This window comes from Terrapene carolina, unplaced genomic scaffold (assembly GCF_002925995.2).
Source record: "Terrapene carolina triunguis isolate 2854851 unplaced genomic scaffold, T_m_triunguis-2.0 Scaffold62, whole genome shotgun sequence".
Taxonomy (NCBI): Eukaryota; Metazoa; Chordata; order Testudines; family Emydidae; genus Terrapene; species Terrapene triunguis.
In genome coordinates, this window is record NW_020664413.1 from 29,523,013 (window position 1) to 29,541,074 (window position 18,062).

Sequence of the window (18,062 nt, forward strand, 5' to 3'; positions counted from 1 at the left end):
AAAAGCAAAGGAAATGTCAAAGCATAAGCTAGAGTCAAGCACAGTGCATTCAGACACCCTGGCAGTTCTGTAATTCCTGTCCGAGGCCTGTCTGAACACAGAACCAAACGTGCCAAATTTCAAGATGTCTTTGTGATGTGGACACACATACTTGGAATTAAGATTAATTTAGGGAGATTCCATTCTTTTCAGTTATTTTAATCTAATTATTTTCATATCCTATTTGTTCTTGGTATTCTTTTGTCTAGAGAAACAACAACATACAGTTTGATATTTTGTATTTTTGTAGCCCTTTATGTTAAACACTTACAAAATAGTCTAATGATCACAACTGTCTTTTGAAATAGATAAGCAAATACTATTGTCGTTTTACAGAAGTATAATCCGAGGGAGAGAGGTTAAACAATTTGTCGAAAACCACTTATGGTGTTAATGGCAGACCTGGGTCTGGCATTCAGGAGCTCAAGATTGCTGGGCGTTCGTTTAAATCTCCAACTGTACCACAGCCATTATTTCATTAATAGTATTCGTAGTTGTCATAATATAAAGTTCTTCTGGTTTTCATTTTTAAATAAATTTACAAATAAAATATGTGAGGGGAAAAACATTGGTAAAGGTGAGAAAAAGAAAACTTTATACACTTCTCTTGGTCTCAATTTCCTTACCGTCCTCTCCATTCCACTCCTTTTCACTTTCACAGTGAAAGGCAATGAAGAGCTAGCAGCAGAAAATGGGTGGCTTATTGGGAATGGCATTAAAATCAGTTACCACTATTTAGAAAAAAAAATGAAAACTTGTAGGTTTTTCCCATTGAATACGTGTGCCAAAAAAAATTTTGAACACTGAATTGTGGTGGAAAATGACTGCCAAAAAGACCAAAGCCAGCTAAAAAATGTACAAAATAATAGATGCAAGTACCACCTCTTCCCAAGTATCAGAACATGGGTATTACAGTAAATGATGGTAGTTGATACCTAATTGGTTATTAACAAGAGCAGGGCATAATTTTTATTATTTGCTGCTATATTCCAACTGTGCACTCCTGCTTCTGGCCCTCATGTATGGTCCATTGCAAAGGCACCACATGACATCTCTTTTTAATCACTTTTATGTATTTGTCATAGAAATAAAAATACTCATTGCTTTCTTTGCTATACAAAAATAGCTGACAGATATCATTTGGGATTTTCAAGCTTTTGTGACTGACATTTTTAATCAATCTTTTTCCTGAAATACTATTCCCTCTCTAATAGATTTAACCTCCTTTGTCACTACATTTCTTTTATTAATTCATATATTTAAACATTCTTCTACAAGGAGAACAATTTCAGTGGCACAGAGGCCTAACTCCCAGTGCCAAGTAATGGGAACTGGGCACCCACTTCTTGTGTCTGCCTTTGGAACTTTCTCACTAAAACATGTATGAATTGTAATACAGTAAAAGATAATATTGGTGCTGTTTTAATATGGTAGGTGTGTAAGTAATTGAGTTTTGTGTAATAGTTTGCAGCATATATTCGAGCTGCTGTCAGAAAAGAAAAAGGGCTTCCAATCCTTGTGGAACTTCTGAGAATGGATAATGATAGAGTTGTTTCTTCTGTGGCAACTGCCTTAAGGAATATGGCTTTAGATGTTCGCAATAAGGAGCTTATTGGTAAGTATATGTAACTATACTTAAGTATGCAGGGATAGCAGCACAACGCAATCCTTCCTTCAGTGCTTGAAGAAAATTTATTTTAGGATGAGAATACACCATGTGAGCTAGTTGTGTATCAATCATATCACATCATTAGAGTCACATACATTTTAGTCTTCTTGGCAGAAATAGCTTTTTGGAGCAACATTGTCTTATTTGTTTGTCTTTAGTCAACCTGTGCAGCCAGTCCCCTTACAGCAAAAAGAAGTTGCTTGAATTCAAACTGAATCATACAGGAAGTTTCATTGTAAAACATGATGAGAAATACCACTCCCCTTTCTTGAAGCTAACTAGTAACCTTCTCAAAGGGCTACAGGGTCCTGTATCATAAAGGGATTTAACAGTTCAGGTCTCAACACACAAATAAATGCTTTATTCTGACAATATCAGATTTGTTTTGTTTTGTTTCTCCTGCCATAATAATTGTTTCCACCAGAAACCAGCTCCAAGTCTAAGTATACATATATATGTAATTGACAGGGCTGTCCTTCTAGAGATAATTCATTAATTATTTCCCTTTTCTAAACTAATGATGAACTCTCTTCACCTCCAACCTGTGCCTTTCTCATCTTCTATACTTTTCTGCTTAAATAAAAGCACTTGTCCTGCCCTAGATACGAAACCTTGCAATACCAATCACGGGAAGTGGAACAGCATATGCTGCAATGCCTCACCCTTGACTGTTCTAGTCTAAGGGTACGTCTACACTTACTTCCTGGTTCGGCGGCAGGCAATCAATCTTCTGGGATCGATCCTGGAAGTGCTCGCCGTCGACGCTGGTACTCCAGCTCGGCGAGAGGAGTACGCGGCATCGACAGGGGAGCCTGCCTGCCGTGTCTGGACCCGCGGTAAGTTCGGACTAAGGTACTTCAAATTCAGCTACGTTATTAACGTAGCTGAATTTGCATACCTTAGTCCGAAGTGGGGGGTTAGTGTGGACCAGGCCTAAATTAACTCTGTCAACATTTGTCATGATGCAGAAAATCTTAATTTTTGAACAGGAAAAAAAGTCTTTCTGGCTTTGTTTTTAGACTAGTGTGGTAATTAGGCCAGTGTTACTTGTACAAATAGAGGTACAGTTCATGCTCAGAAATGTAAATGCTACTGCAAGTACAGTTTTATAATAATTTTATTTATAAAGCTTCTCCATCCTGAGTAGTCTGGGTGATGTGCAATAATTTTATGATCATAAAAATGATCTTGCCAACTATAGATCAATACCTACTGCTTTGTGATTTAGGTAAAGATTATTGAGAAAGATGTTGGTGAAGCAGCTTTGGTAATATTAACAGTCTTCAGATTCATAGATCAGTCTAGGGGTCTATGTATATCCAGGCATGGGATGGAAACTACAATAGCTGCATTGGTCAGTGATCTTCTGTTGGTGAACAAATAGAGTTTGTGTTGATTTTATTAGACCTATACATTGTCTTCAGTCAAATATAGTTGATCATACTATACAGCTGATCATAAGGCTTTAACAGGCTCTAAGTTTTGGCAGGAGTAGATGGGAGCCCCTTTTAAGTGTTTTTACTCCTTTTTACATTGGAGCACCAGCAGGTGATTGTGGGCTATCATTTATGCACCCTGAGACTGGAGGTAAGGCAGGGTTCTATTCTTTCCCCTCTCTTGCTCAATTTCTATGAGGCGAACAAGAAGGCAGTAAGAAGATGGGTGCTACAGTGTTTGCAGCATCCTGATAATACCCAGCTGGACCTCTCTAAGTGTACGAAAGAGAGATACTGGCATAGTATTTTTCCTGAGGCTGCTCAACTCTGGAATGGGCCCTCTCTTCTGTCTACCAGAGCCTGGATTTGTTAAGCCTCCAGACATGCTGCAAAACCGATCTAGTTTTCCACAGAATTTTGAGAAGGGGATGGAATTATTGATTGGTATGGGATAATTGTTTTTGTGTAGTTTTGACTATGATAGTGGGGTCAGTGACAGTGGAGGGTACATCTATACTGCAAAAAAAGACCTGTGGCCCAAGTCTCAGAGCTCAGGTCAACTGACTGAGGCTTATGGGGCTCACACAATGGGCTAAAAGCAGCAATGTAGATTCACAGACTTGGACTGGAGCCGGGGCTCTGAGACCCGCCTTTCTTGCCAGGTCTCAGAGTTCAGGCTCAAGCCTAAACATCTAGTCTGCTATTTTTGGCCCCATAGCACAAGCTCGAATCAGATGACCTGGGCTCTGAGACTCGCTGCCACGGATCTTTTTTGCAAAATAGACATACCCAGATTTAACTGGACTAATATAATTATTCTACTGGGAATTTTAAGTCTTGTATGTAGACCTCAGAGTTTGATTTTTTTTCCAATCTAAATAAATAAAATCAAAATAACATTAGAAGTACTGAGAGGGTTACAATTTTTGTTTCTGGAATTTTGCAATATACTTTTGCCAACTTTGTCTTACATAACTCTGCATTTCCTAAATTTGTATGTGAAGAAATATTTAACAAAAATGAGGTTTGGCATGTTTTTGCTCTGAAAAACATATTTGCAAAAATTAATTAAGTTTCACTTTAAAATAGACCTGTTGTAGTTGGAAAATGTGTGTACCTAATATTTTGCACATATCTACAAACAATATAATAATCAAAATCTTCCAAAAAGTAGATAGATAAGATAAACAGATGAAAGATCCAACCAAGAAAAGAGGAGAAAGTGTCTAATTATGGAAATAATAAAGTTATATATAGGTGGTTTTTTTTAAATAAAAGCCTTGAGGAAAAATCTGTTTGTTTTTAAATGTGGGGATATAAACACTCTAGCAAATGTCAAGGTAGATTGAATTCCACACCCTAGCAGGTACTACACCAAAGGTGCCACCACTTCACCTTTTGGTTAGTTCCCTCAAAGGCAGGTGGAGTCACAGTATCAATATATCCCAAGTTGTCTGGTTTTAAAAAATATTGCAGTTTTCTAGTATGCTTAAAAAGAAGTTACTTTCAGTAGCATTTCTTTTGTGGTTAAGGATCAGAATTTCTCCCCTGACACATTATGCAAATACAAAGTTAGTACCTGTATGTACAATTTATCCCATTATTCACCATTATATCTAAATATATGTCTTCAATAAAAATAATATTTACTTTAGCTTTAGTTAATTTCCTTTGTTTGCAAAGTGATTATTCCTGTTTGTCAGTTGGTAATTGAAATCTGAAAGAGCTGAGATCTAATCTTTTATGGTTGATAAATGAGGTGAACAGAATGTCTGGTAATACCTCCAAAACTACAGAAAGGCTTCTGCACACCTCTCTAAAAGGAAATCTCAGTATGAGCCTACTGCTCCCCCAGTGATGAGAAATAATGTCCTTTTTCCTGTAGCAATTCTACTTCTGATCAATAATTCCTATTTCTAAACTATCCAGTATTAAGGCCAAGTTGTGCCTTCTATCCACTTTATTTAGCCAAATTCTTTATTGCATCTCTTCCTATATGGATGCGTCAACAGATATCCTATAGTGTACATAAACATTGTTAAACAGTTTTATTTGTGCTATTTTCTGGTCAAGTGGTGGTTTGTGTCCATCTAAAGGTATAAAGAGTTTCAAATAATCATAGTATCTATCAGCAACTAAGGCATGACTTGAATTAGGGGAAAGGGTAAGTGATAGCAAGTTCCAACATTTTCTCAACCTTTTATTCCTTTATTCAACCTTTTTTTAAACTATCACAATCAGAAACAATGAAATGTGATCATGCAATAACCACCTATCAATTCAAGTCCTGCCTAAAGAAGACTGGAATATGCACAAGAGTTACGTCTTACACATTTCTATAAAATAGAAGTTGTTTGAAAGATGCTTAAGTAATCTTTTTGTAACATTGCTTCTCTCTTGCTTTAAAACAACTCTGCTAAACATCCTTAACTAAAATAAATAAGCTCACAGATCAGTGTATGTCTGTGTACATTGGCACATGGCCATAATATTTTTTTATCAGTCTTTTCCTAATCCAGAAGAAAAACGCAATGTATTTTCCATTTAGCAAATTACATTACAGTGTCTCTTGCCTCTGTGTGCAATCTGAATTATTTCAGTTTTCCACTTAGTGTTGATTTTTTATTCTATTTTCCTCATTGTTGCTTTTAGACATATATTTCTTGTCAGAGTGCTTATGTTTCAAATGTAAATTGCAAAGTGCGTTTCCTAACTTGGTTTATGGATTTTTGTAGGTAAATACGCTATGCGAGATCTGGTGAATCGCCTTCCGGGAGGCAATGGCCCAAGCATATTGTCTGATGAGACTGTAGCAGCAATCTGCTGTGCTTTGCATGAGGTCACCAGTAAAAACATGGAAAATGCCAAAGCTTTGGCTGACACAGGAGGAATAGAAAAACTGGTGAACATAACAAAAGGAAGGGGTGACAGGCAAGTGGGCAGCTAGATTTGCAAGCAAAATGTTTCTTTCATCCATTTCAGATAAAAACAAGAAAACAAAACTTGTAAAGTGAATTTCATGCAGAAAAAGGATTTGTTCCTTCGGTTCAGGTTTGCTGATAAGACGAGCAGTCTCCCACAGCTGCAAACTGTATTATTTCCATATAGTACTTGCCAATCATTTACATTGTACAGTATTCTCCATATAAAGCTTCTAGGGGTTGTACAGTAATATACTGTAGTCAGATTCATTGGACCTATAAAATAAAAGTATCTGAAAATGATGTTATGAATATTAAACACACACACAAAAGTTAATAGAACATTATTAAGATTTGAAAAGTCAGGCAAGTAGAAGTTAGGAAATGCCAGGATTAAGATTGCCTGTGGAACCCTAATCTTGGCCCCCTTGTGCATAACATTATGATAAAGTATTTAATTATATATGATCACATTATTTTTTCCACAGGACCTCTGTCTCAATCCATGCACAGCATGGAGGTTGCTCACTTAATGAGCAGCTCCTCAATATTTTGTTTTCTCCTCACAGTTCAGTGTTTGGTCCTAGGTCTTACTGCACACTACCCAAATCCTTCTCTGAAAAAAAAAATTCTTAATTTCTTCATGGGCTTTTCTATGGTGCTCATCACTGTAATATCTGAGTGCTTCCTAGTCATTAATTAATTTTATTTTCGTAATAACCCTGTGAGATGAGAAGGTATTATCCTCTTTTTACAGCTGAGGACCTAAGGCACGGCGAGATTAAGGTCAACGGTATCCACTAATTTTGGATGCCCAGTATGAGATGCTTACAGCCTAATTATTCAAAGTATTTACGATTACATAGCATTTTATATGCTCAAAGCCAAGCTCCCATTACCTTTAGTTGCAGTTGTGAGTACTCGGTACATCTGTAAATTAGACTCAAAGGGTATCAAGTTTGGCAGCCAGAAAATGAGGGGTGCCTAAGTAATGTCCACCTGTGAAAAGTTTGAATGAAATGACTTGACTAGTATCACACGGAAACTATGTGGTAGAGGGAGTGATAAAATCCAATTCTTCAGGGAAGCATTCTCCTGCCTCATTCATGACACACCTTCCAATTTGTGCAACAAATGATGAAGGGATCCTAAAGACAAGAGCCTCCTTTACCACACCACCCTGATTTATTTCCAGAGAAGGTCCATCCTGCACACTGAATGACCAGCATTAGAGGGGCATGGGACATTTTGACCATAGGTTTCATATATATTTGCTGAAAGCAGAGGAATGGTGAAACTCATAGATCTTGGTTTCCATTCCAGGCTGCGGAGGAGACAGTGATCTAACGGGCACAGACACTACCATTTCCTCCAAGCTTGACCCCTTCTGCCCCATCCTCTCCAACCTGTCCCTATCTTGTCTCTACCTAACCATTAGCTCCTTGCCCTGTCCCAGTCCCCTTGCCTATCCATTCCCATGGCTTCTTATCCCAGCCCCAATCTCCTTGACCAGTCAGTCCCTGTTCCCTACTCCTGGCTTCTTGTCCAGTCTACAGCTCACATTCCTCCTTCCTCCACACTGACACCCAGTCCCAATCTATCTGCCCAGGTTTCTCATCCAATTTCAGTCTCCTGGCTCCTTATCCCAGTCTCTTTGAGCAGTCAGTCACAGTTCTCCACCCCTGAACCTCAGCTCCTTCTTCAAGTAGATGCAGCTCTGTATTCCACTTAGGTGTGTGTGCACCGGAGCCATAAATTTTACCTAGCAGAACCCATAGAGGGGAGGTGCTCATGCCTTGTGCTGTAGCACCTCCTTTAGCTATATGAGGCAATGTCACCTTGACCTCCCTCTGTTCTTTCTTCCGCCCCAGCTGGAGTCAGAGTTCTGTGTGATTTTCACCTCGCAAACCCTCTATTTTTAGTGACTTTTCTGGTTGTATATAGTTAATTAGTACCCTTAGTATAGCTTGCATCGAGATGGTCCAGTAGCAAAATTGCACCTTCACCCCTCTCCAAATGTGGCTCAGGATGGTTTACCATCCAACTCTTCACCCCCTAGACAGATTGGTTCATCTTTCTTAACTGGTCCTGGACTCCTTGCAGTGGTGGATGTGTCCAGAGAATGTTTGCCAGGGCATTCCCTCTGGCCCGTGTGAACCAGGTCTGCTGTCACTGATGCCTCCCTGATGGGCAGCACACCTGGGGTTGCTGAAAGTTCAAGGTCTGTGGTTGGAGCAGGAGTCCTTATCAATTTGCTGGAGCTTCAGGCCTTCTACAATGCATGTCATGCTTTTCTGGACCGTATCGGGCTCAATGGTTCACATACTTACAACGATACCACCACAATGCATTATGTGAACAAGCAAGGGAGAATGTGTTCCAGGATTCTGTCCCAAGAGGCAATCAGGTTGTGGCAGTTCTGCATCAAGGAGAGTGTGATGAGGCAGCTGCCCCTCACTGGTAGGGGTTAAAAGCAGCCCTAGGGAGGCTGCACTGGAGGCAGCCAATTAGGGAAGGGTTGACGGGAGCAGCCAAGCAGGCCCATATAAAAAGGGAGCTGCAGGGCAGAGGCTGGCAGTTCTCTGCTGGGAGCCCAGGGAGGAAGGATTGTGTCTCTGGAGGGCTGAGAGAACTGCCAGCACCCTGGACAGAGCAGTGCTGCTAGCAGGGACCGGGGGAGCAAGAGAGCTCCTGGCTGGCTGCTGAGGCCCTGAGGCAAGGTCAAAGAGGAAGTGGCCAGACAATTCAGTGCAGTAGCCACTAAGGGAAATGACTGAACAGCGGACTGCAGGTCCCGGAAGTGGGGAGCACAGTGTGTGTCGCAGAAGAGGACGCTGCATTCCTTGGAGAGACATGGGTCCTAAACCAGGAGTGATAGCAGCAAGGCACCACCCGAAGAGGGCGCATTAACATGCAGAGCTAATTCCCAAGACAGCCAGCAGGAGGTGCTACAGTGGTAAGTGAAGCCCTTTACAGAGAGCACTAACCAATAGCTGACCAATTGCCCAGAGTCCTGAATCATTTCGTAGACCATCTGAGCAGGAATTTTTCCCTAATGGTCTCTGAAGAGAAGTGTCCTCTGGGTCATCTTCATAGCGTGGGGCATTCCGACAATCAACCTGTTTGTTACAAGGGACAACAGGAAACGTCACCTGTTTTGCTCTCAAGAGGCCTCAGTCTGGGCTCCCTGTCTGATGCTTTCCATCTCAGCTGGCATTTGGCTTGCCTGTATGCTTTTCCCCAAAACCCGATCATCCCACAGATCATCCTCAAGCTGAAAGCAGATTGGACCAAGCTCATTCTCATTGTCCCAACATGGCTGAGGCAGTGCTGGTTCTCTGACTTTCCCGCATTGTCAGTTCAGTCTCCCATACCCCATCCTCTCCATCCTGACCTGCTCACAAAGAATCACAGTCACACATTGCATTCAGTCCCCTACATCTCACGGGGTAGCTTCGTGGCTAAATGAGGAGGAAGAGCAGAGTTTGGTGACAGCTGAACAGGCCCTACTCAACAATAGAAAGTTTTCTACCAGAATGGCCTATTCAGCTAAAAGGAAGCTGTTTTCAGTGTGGTCATTGGCTCATAGAATTCAACCAACACTAGCTTCTATCCATGACATCTTGGGGTACCTGCTGCATCTTCAGTCGTTGGGACTTGCGCTTCGCTCACTGAAAGTGCATCTGAGGGGGGTTGGAGCAGCAATGCCTTATATAGCCAGGGGAGGCTACAGCCTCAAGGTGCGAGCGATCCCCCTCTACGGATACTGCTGGGCAAAATTGTCACTCGTTGCACTGGGCCGTGCACACACCAAAGTGGAATTCACGTCTGCATCACACCTCAAAGAACTGCAGTTAAGTAACCGTTTGTCAGATCTGTCTCCTCTCTTCCCTGCCCTGTTCCTCACCCCTACTGGTCCCTAGTCTCAGCCTCTTTGTCCAGCTAATCTGTGTTTTTTCACTCCACCATCCCAGCACTAAGTCATGGTTTCTCTCTCCCATCCCCCTCTAGTCACTCTGTGGGGATGGTGCATGCACAGTCCTGTCAGCACTAGAAGCTATGAGGAGATGGAGCATGCTCAGTGAAGATGAAATCTTTGGGGAATTTAGCTGCTAAAATCTAAGTCTCTACTGAGCATGTGGGAACTGCGATTTGTTGTTGTTTTTTTTAAAGTTTATAACTTGGTTAAACTGGGGTAGATTTTTACAGGGACAGCAAAAGGCATATCCCTGATACAAAGGCTACCCCCTGCCATATTTCAAGTTCCTGCTCCAATGTATAGGGGCGCTATTGCTTGTCATAGAAAAAGTCCCCAGAATTTTTTAACGTGGCAAAAGTGTATTTTTTTTCCTTGCCTTGTTCCTGGAAACTGCTGAAATTTATAAATAAATAAATAGCCTGAGGCAGATACCTGACACAGAACATTGCAGCCCAAATGGTAAAGTGTGGCAAAGTTATAAGAAACTGAAAACAGGATCTTATAATGGGAAGAGACAGGCAATGTTATTACTATCTACCAGCCCTGCCTACAATAATCTTTATATTTGTATAGGATGGTTGCTTTAAAGGCAGAAGTGTAAATGATTTATTATGATATATTTGAATGTTATTTTATGTAACATATGCTTTCATGAAGTGTGCTGGATTGACAGCCCCGGAGAGAGAAGTTTATTCACAAACATGTACACCACAGATACTAGCAGTCCTGACTACCCCATAGGGTATGTCTACACAACAAAGAAAAACCCACGGCTGGCCCATGCCAGCTGGATCAGGCTCGGGCTGTGGGGCTGTTTCATTGCCATGTAGACTTCCGGGCTCGGGCTGGAGCCTGAGCTCTGGGACCTAGAAGTTTACAAAACAATGAAACAGCCCCGCTGCCCAAGCCTCACGAGCCCAAGCCAGCCACTGCTTTTTTTTGGTGTGTTGTAGACATACCCATACTGCTTTTTCATGTGTTTCAAGGCTCACCTGAAGGGATCACTTCTAGTGTCAAGCTGTGTCTTACAGTCCTATACAGCCTCTTTGCTGAGACTGCCAATATGACTGGTACTTGCAGTAGTGGAATTTTTGTGACATGGTAATCTGTTCACTGGGCCTTAGGCTGAGACTTCCCAGCCCATTTCACATAGTGTTTCAAGCTGTAATGCGTACATGCACTTTCTTTACAAGAGTCAATCCTGTATAATAATATAATATTCTTTATCTTCTTAGATCATCACTTAAAGTGGTCAAGGCAGCAGCTCAGGTATTGAATACATTATGGCAATACCGAGACCTCCGTAGCATTTATAAAAAGGTAAATTACAAGTATGGTTCTGACAAAATTAGCATTCATCTGGAAACAACTTCACAATGATTCTGAACCATTTATTTTAATGAAATGTAATTCATTTTGACATACTCCTTTTCCCACTCCACAGGATGGATGGAATCAGAATCATTTTATTACACCAGTATCAACATTAGAACGAGACAGATTCAAATCACATCCTTCCTTGTCTACAACAAATCAGCAAATGTCACCTATAATTCAGTCAGGTCAGTTAATATCCCTCTTTGTGGACAGGTTGCCTGAAGGGCTTTTCCATTTGAGGGGGATCTAGTATGTCTCTTTTAGAACTTCAGGGTACCTTTGAATGTGCCTACCTTACTTTCAGTGATATTACAGTTTTTAGCCCTTAGATTACTTATCAGTCTTGCTTTTCAGACCAGTGCATTGGAATTAAGGGTTTTCTTTTATATTTTGTTACAAAACAAAACACAGTATGATTTATGCATATAATATTTATATACTATAATAATACTTCCTTCAAAGTGTTTGTTGTTAGGAGACATGAATCCCAGTTATTAGGAAGACACTGGTAATAGTAATGGGAGATTTGATCATTGGAAATATAGATAGCTGGGTATCTGATGACCAGGAGAACCGCTTAGTGAATTACCTGCCAAATGTGAAGGTTGTGGATCTCTCAAGACATCTAGACAGGCATATGTGCAGTGCTGGGGAGGAGAGGTTCTGGAGGCCAAATTTAGGCTGCTAGATAAGACATTGAAGTCCAGGACCTACACGGTAGCATTCTCTGAAATGCTTCCAGTTCCACACACAGGGCCAGTTAGACAGGCAGAATAGCAGGGTCTCAATGCATAGATGTAACAAGGGTATAGGGAGAAGGGGTTTAGGTTTATTAGTATCTGGGAAACCTTTTCGTGAAGGAGGAGCCTATACTGGAAAGATGGGCTCTACCTAAACCAAAGCAGAAACCAGATTGCTGGCATGTAAAATTAAAAAGGGTCATAGAGGAGTTTTTAAACTAAGGGGCTGGTGGAAAGCCGACAGATGCAGAGGAGCACACAGTTCGGACAGAAACATCCCGTAGGGGAGGGTCTATTAATGGGGATACTCTGTATTGATAAAGTACAGGTAGGAACTGAAGAGAAACAGTCAAATGAAAGAGTCCCCATTCAATTGCATCACATAATGGTAGGCAGCTAAAAAGTGAAAAATTTTATAAGTGCTTGTGTACAAATGCAAAAAGTCTAAATATTAAGATGGGTAAACTTGTATGCCTAGTATTAAATGAGGATATTGATGTAATAGGCATCACAGAAACAGTGGAACAACAATAATCAATGGGACACAGTAATACCAGTGTGCAAAATATATAGGAATGACAGAGTAGATCATGCTGATGGGGGAGTGGCACTATATGTAAATGAAAGTATGGAGTCCAATATAGTAAAAAATCTTAAATGAATCCAATGGTGCAATAGAATCTCTATGGATAGCAGTAGGAATATAGCATTTGACCACCTGACTAGGCTGATGATGATGATTGTGAATTCTCCAGATTAGAGAGGCTACAAAAATAGAAAACTCAATAATAATGGGGGATTTCAACTATCCCTGTATTGACTGGGTATATGTCACCTCAGGACAGAATGCTGAGATAAAGTTTCAAGACAGCATTAATGACTGCTTCTTGAAGCAGCTAGTCCTGAAACCCGCAAGGGGAGATTTAGTCCTGAGTGGAGCACAGGATCTGGTCCAAGAGGTGCATATAGCTGAACTGCTCAGTAGTAGCAACCATAATGTAATTAAATATGACATCCTTGTGGGAGGGAAAATCCCAAAGAACCCCTCCACAGTAGCATTTACCTTCAGACAGGGGAACTATACAAAAATGAGGAAGCTAGTCAAATGGAAATTAAAAGGTACAGTCACAAGAGTGAAATGCCTGCAAGCCGAGTGGAAACATCATAACAGAGGCTCATATTAAACATATACCCCAAATTAAAAAATATAGTAAGAGGACCAAAAAAGTGCCACCATGGCTAAACAACCCAGTAAAAGAAGCGGTTAAAGGCAAACGGAGCATTTAAAAATCGGAAGTTAAATTCTGCTGAGGAAAATAAAGAAGCATAAATTCTGGCAAGTCAAGCATAAAAGTATAATTAGGTAAGTCAAAAAAGAATTTGAAGAGCAACTAGCAAAAGACACAAAAATGTTTAAGTACCTCAGAAGCAGGAAGCCTGCTAAACAATCATTGAGGCCACTGGACAATCGAGGTGCTAAAGTAGCACTCAAGGAACACAAGGCCATTGCAGAGAAGCTAAATGATTTCTTTGCATTGGTCCTCGTTGCAGAGGATGTGAGGGAGATTCCTACACCTCAGCTAATCTTTTTGTGTAGCAAATCTATGGAACTATCCCAGATAGAGGTGTCATTAGAGGTGGTTTTTGACCAAATTGATAAACAGTAATAAGTCACCCAGACCAGGTGGTATTCACCCAAGAGTTCTGAAAGCACTCAAATATGAAGTTGCAGAACTACTAACTGTGGTATGTAACCTATTACTTAAATCAGCTTCTGTGCCAGATGACTGGAGGATAATTAATTTGACGCACATTTTTAAAAAGGTTCCAGAAGCAATCCTAGCAATTACAGGCCAGTAAGTCTAACTTCAGTACCAGGCAAATTGGTTGACATTACAGTAAAGAACAAAATTACCAAACACATAAATGAACACAGTTTGTTGGGGAAGAGTCCACACAGCTGTTGTAAAGGGAAATCAAGCCTTACCAATCTGTTAGAATTTTTGAAGGGGTCAAACATGTACACAGGGGTGATCCAGTGGATATAATGTACTTTGACTTTCAGAAAGCCTTTGACAAGGTCCCTCACCAAAGGCTCTTAAGCAAAGAAAGCAATCATGGGATAAGAAGGAGGGTCCTCTCATGACAGGAAAAGACAGGAAACGGTAGGAATAAATGGTCAGTTTTTAGAATGTAGAGAAGTAAATAGCGGTGTTCCCCAAGGATCTGTATGGAACCAGTGCTGTTCAACATTTTCATCAATGATCTGGAAAAAGGGGTAAATAGCGAGGTGGCAAAATTTGCAGATGACATAAAATTACTCTGGATAGCTAAGTCCAAAGCAGATTGCAAGGAGTAAAAGGCTCTCACAAAACTGGGTGACTGTGAAACAAAATGGCTGATGAAATTCAGTGTTGATAAATGCAAAGTAATGCACATTGGAAAACATAATTCCAATTATACATGCAAAATGATGGGGTCTAAATTAGCTGTTACCACTCAAGAAAGAGTTCTTGGAGTCATTGTGGATTGTTCTCTGAAAACATCCGCTCAATATGCAGCAGCAGTCAAAAAAAAATCTAAAAATGTTAGGAACCATTAGGGAAGGGATAGATAAGATAGAAAATATCATAGTGCCACTATACAAATTCTTGGTACACCCACACCTTGAATACGGCATGCAGATGTGGTCACCCCATCTCAAAAAAGATATATTGAAATTGGAAAAGGTTCAGAAAAGCGCAACAAAAATTATTAGGAGTATGGAACAACTTCCGTATGAGGAGTGATTAATAAGACTGGGACTTTTCAGCTTGGAAAAAAGGGGGCATATGACAGAGGTCTACAAAATCATGAATGGTGTGGAGAAAGTTAATAAGTATTTTTTACCCCTTCACATAACACAAGAACCAGAGATCACCCAATGATATTAATAATAGGTAGCAGGTTTAAAGCAAACAAAAGGAAGTACTTCTTCACACAACGCACAATCAACCTGTGGAATTCATTGCCAGGAGATGTTGTGAAGGCCAAAAGTACAACTGGTTTTAAAAAAAAAAAAAATAGATAAGTTCCTGGAGTATCGGTCCATCAACGGCTATTAGCCAAGATGATATGGGATGCAACCCCATGCTCTGGGTGTTCTAAGCATCTAACTGCCAGAAGCTGATGATTGCCCTGTTCTCTTGATTCCCTCTGAAGCATCTGGCATTGGCCACAGACAGAAGATAGGATACTGGGCTAGATGCACCATTGTTCTGATGCAGTGTGGTCATTCAGCGTTCTCATGATTCTTGAGTTGTTGAAGACATTTGGCCTCACTTGTACCAGACAATATTTTTGAGAGTGGTGATGATTCTATAACCAAACTCATTGTCATATCTCCAGCTATCACTCTCATTTCCCTAAGGTTTTTTCAGACACTGATGCTCTTTCTTTCTCTTACCTCCTTTTCATCAGTTGGCAGCACATCTTCATCGCCAGCACTGTTAGGAATTAGAGAACCTCGTTCTGAATACAATAGGACACAACCTTCTATGCAGTATTACAATAGCCAAGGTGATGTCATTACGCATAAAGACATATATACTGGTAAGAGACCAGTTAGATTTACTCTAAACAAAATGCTTCTAAAATACTCTTTCGGCCTGGAACAATGTACTGTGTGCAGTTAAAAACTAGTGATTGGACTATTTTTGTTGCATTCCTCAGCAGCAACAAAATTGTCTTGAACAATAATGCTATGTCAGTTGTTCACCATTGATTCCTTGAGCAAATCACTTTCCTCCCAGATATGACCGTTTTATACTGTTGTTTTGCATTTGTTGTTTTAAAAACAATGCATCAATGTAATAAAATTTGAAGCCAACTTAAATATTGTGCTGCAAAGGAATTTGTGTAAGTAAAAACTGGCATGTATCTTGACATCTCAGCTGCCCTGAGATTCAGTTACTTATGCTTCTGCACTTTTTACATTGTTTTTGTGTTCATTTTTATTTATTAATTTTACTGTGTGTGTGTCAGAATGGGGTTTTTGTTTCGGTTATTTTTTGCTGTTTCTCTTAGAAATGCCCAATTTACCCGAAAAAGAAGAGATCAGGTTACATATTTGTCTTTAAAAATGTGGGAAGGTTGTGGTTCAGTGAATAACAGCACATGTTGGGCTTACCATTTAAAAGTGATCTTTGATTATACCAAACTGAACATTTATAATCAAACCATGTTGAATATTTATTTTTATTTTATGTCTTTATTCATAAATATTAGGGGGGGAAATATGCCAAGACTTCATATTCTCCCTGATCTCAACTGTCTTACATATTATTATGCTCCCCAAGTAAAGCAGAGTAAACAGGGAAAAACACAAATTCCTTATTTAAAAAGCTGGTTTATTAAACAACATCAAAATCCTGAGGCAATTTAATTGCTGCTGCGGGACAGATCTCATTTGTGCTGTTGTCTTTTAAGCTGTGATTTCACATTACTGTTTACTAATGATGTATGGTTACTATGGCAGTAAATGGGTGTTTTACATCAGGAATGCTACATTGCAAATACAATGTTCTTTTCTAAGGAAATGCCTGTTAAAACATATATTGTGAGATTTATTTGTCCGGCTGGCATTGTTGTAAAGTAACAGTTTTTGCATAGACGCATCACATAACTTTTCTATTTTTTTTTTTGTTTGTTTGTTTTTCGGCCACCAATAAACTAATTTGTTATAGGTATGGGGTTTGTTCCTTTTGAGGTAGATGATAGATGGCATATCACCATTTTACATAAGGGGAATCTAAGGTGTAAGCTAATCGTCAGGTAATTTGATCAAAGCAACAGGTAGAGTTGATGGCAGAGCAAAGATTAGAATTGAGGAATTTGTGGTTTCCAGTCTATCTTGAGCTCAAAACATTCTGCTCTCACTTAATTTATTGTAGCCCACACTAACACCATGATGTTTTGTTCCCTGTAATGGCTAAAACATATATAAAGGATTATGTGAGTCTGTTCCTGCATTTAGATAATTACCTGATCTTTTAGTTCAGGCAGTAAAGGCTCATGCTTTACAATCCAGAAGTCCTAAGTACAAGCCCTCAGAGTACATATCCAGGGGAAGTCATTTTACTGCCAATGTTCAGTTACTACTCCCCTTTATGATGATTCATTTTTGATTTTCACCAAGGGTAATGATTTTGCCCTCTAGTGGCAACACCCTAGGAAGAAGATTAAGGTTCTACTGCTGCTGACAGCTAATGGAGATTCTCTTTTACCCCAACTAGTAAATCTTCTACTTTTGGACCCATAAATCTTGTTTCAGTTCCAAGCTGGGATAGATTCCTCACTCTAAGTTATTTATAGATATAAATGGAGGGCAGAAAATACTCATGCTTCACCTATCTCTGTGGTCAGGTGCCTACTCTCTCTTCACCTCAGACTTACGGAGGAAAATCTATTAAAATAACCACAGAAAACAAAAACATTTCCCACCTGTAACTTTAAATATGTTCCAATGGACTCTGCCTTCATGTTCAGCATAAGGAAAACCTCAATCCCAGTGCCATGGAAATAAATTAGAAGGAAAGGTTGTAGATTTTATTTAAAAAAACAAAACACAATAATATGCAAGGTGCACGGTTTAGCCACTGTCATTAATACTTTAGATGTCATGACAGTAGTGACGCTATCTTGATATAGTAGACCATGTCAGGCTGTGATGGTCCACGCCCCTAAGGTTGCGAGCGGCGTGGACTATCCGCCACCATCCGTAAAATAGCCCTTCAGTCCAGGCCAGAGTCTATGGCGTCCCCTTTACTTCAAGGAGACGCAGCCTGACGGCAGGAGTCTATAACACAGCCCTTGGCTACAGGGCAGTGGGGCCTACCGGCCAGAGTCCAGGAAGCAACCCTC

General features: G+C 40.1%; 1 protein-coding gene across 7 annotated transcripts in view; it reads left to right on the forward strand.

The window, feature by feature from the left end:
* PKP4 (plakophilin 4) overlaps positions 1-18,062 on the forward strand; it is a 194,168-nt gene that overhangs the window by 173,477 nt on the left and 2,629 nt on the right. For 5 of the 7 annotated variants that reach the window (XM_024219089.2, XM_024219063.2, XM_024219072.1 and 2 more), the window contains 5 exons: positions 1,504-1,654; positions 5,880-6,075; positions 11,280-11,364; positions 11,489-11,606; positions 15,621-15,752. In XM_024219089.2, the coding sequence (XP_024074857.1) occupies positions 1,504-1,654; positions 5,880-6,075; positions 11,280-11,364; positions 11,489-11,606; positions 15,621-15,752 (682 nt within the window). The remainder of the gene's footprint in view (positions 1-1,503; positions 1,655-5,879; positions 6,076-11,279; positions 11,365-11,488; positions 11,607-15,620; positions 15,753-18,062) is intronic. The other 2 variants (XM_024219078.2, XM_024219096.2) reach the window with 2 other exon arrangements.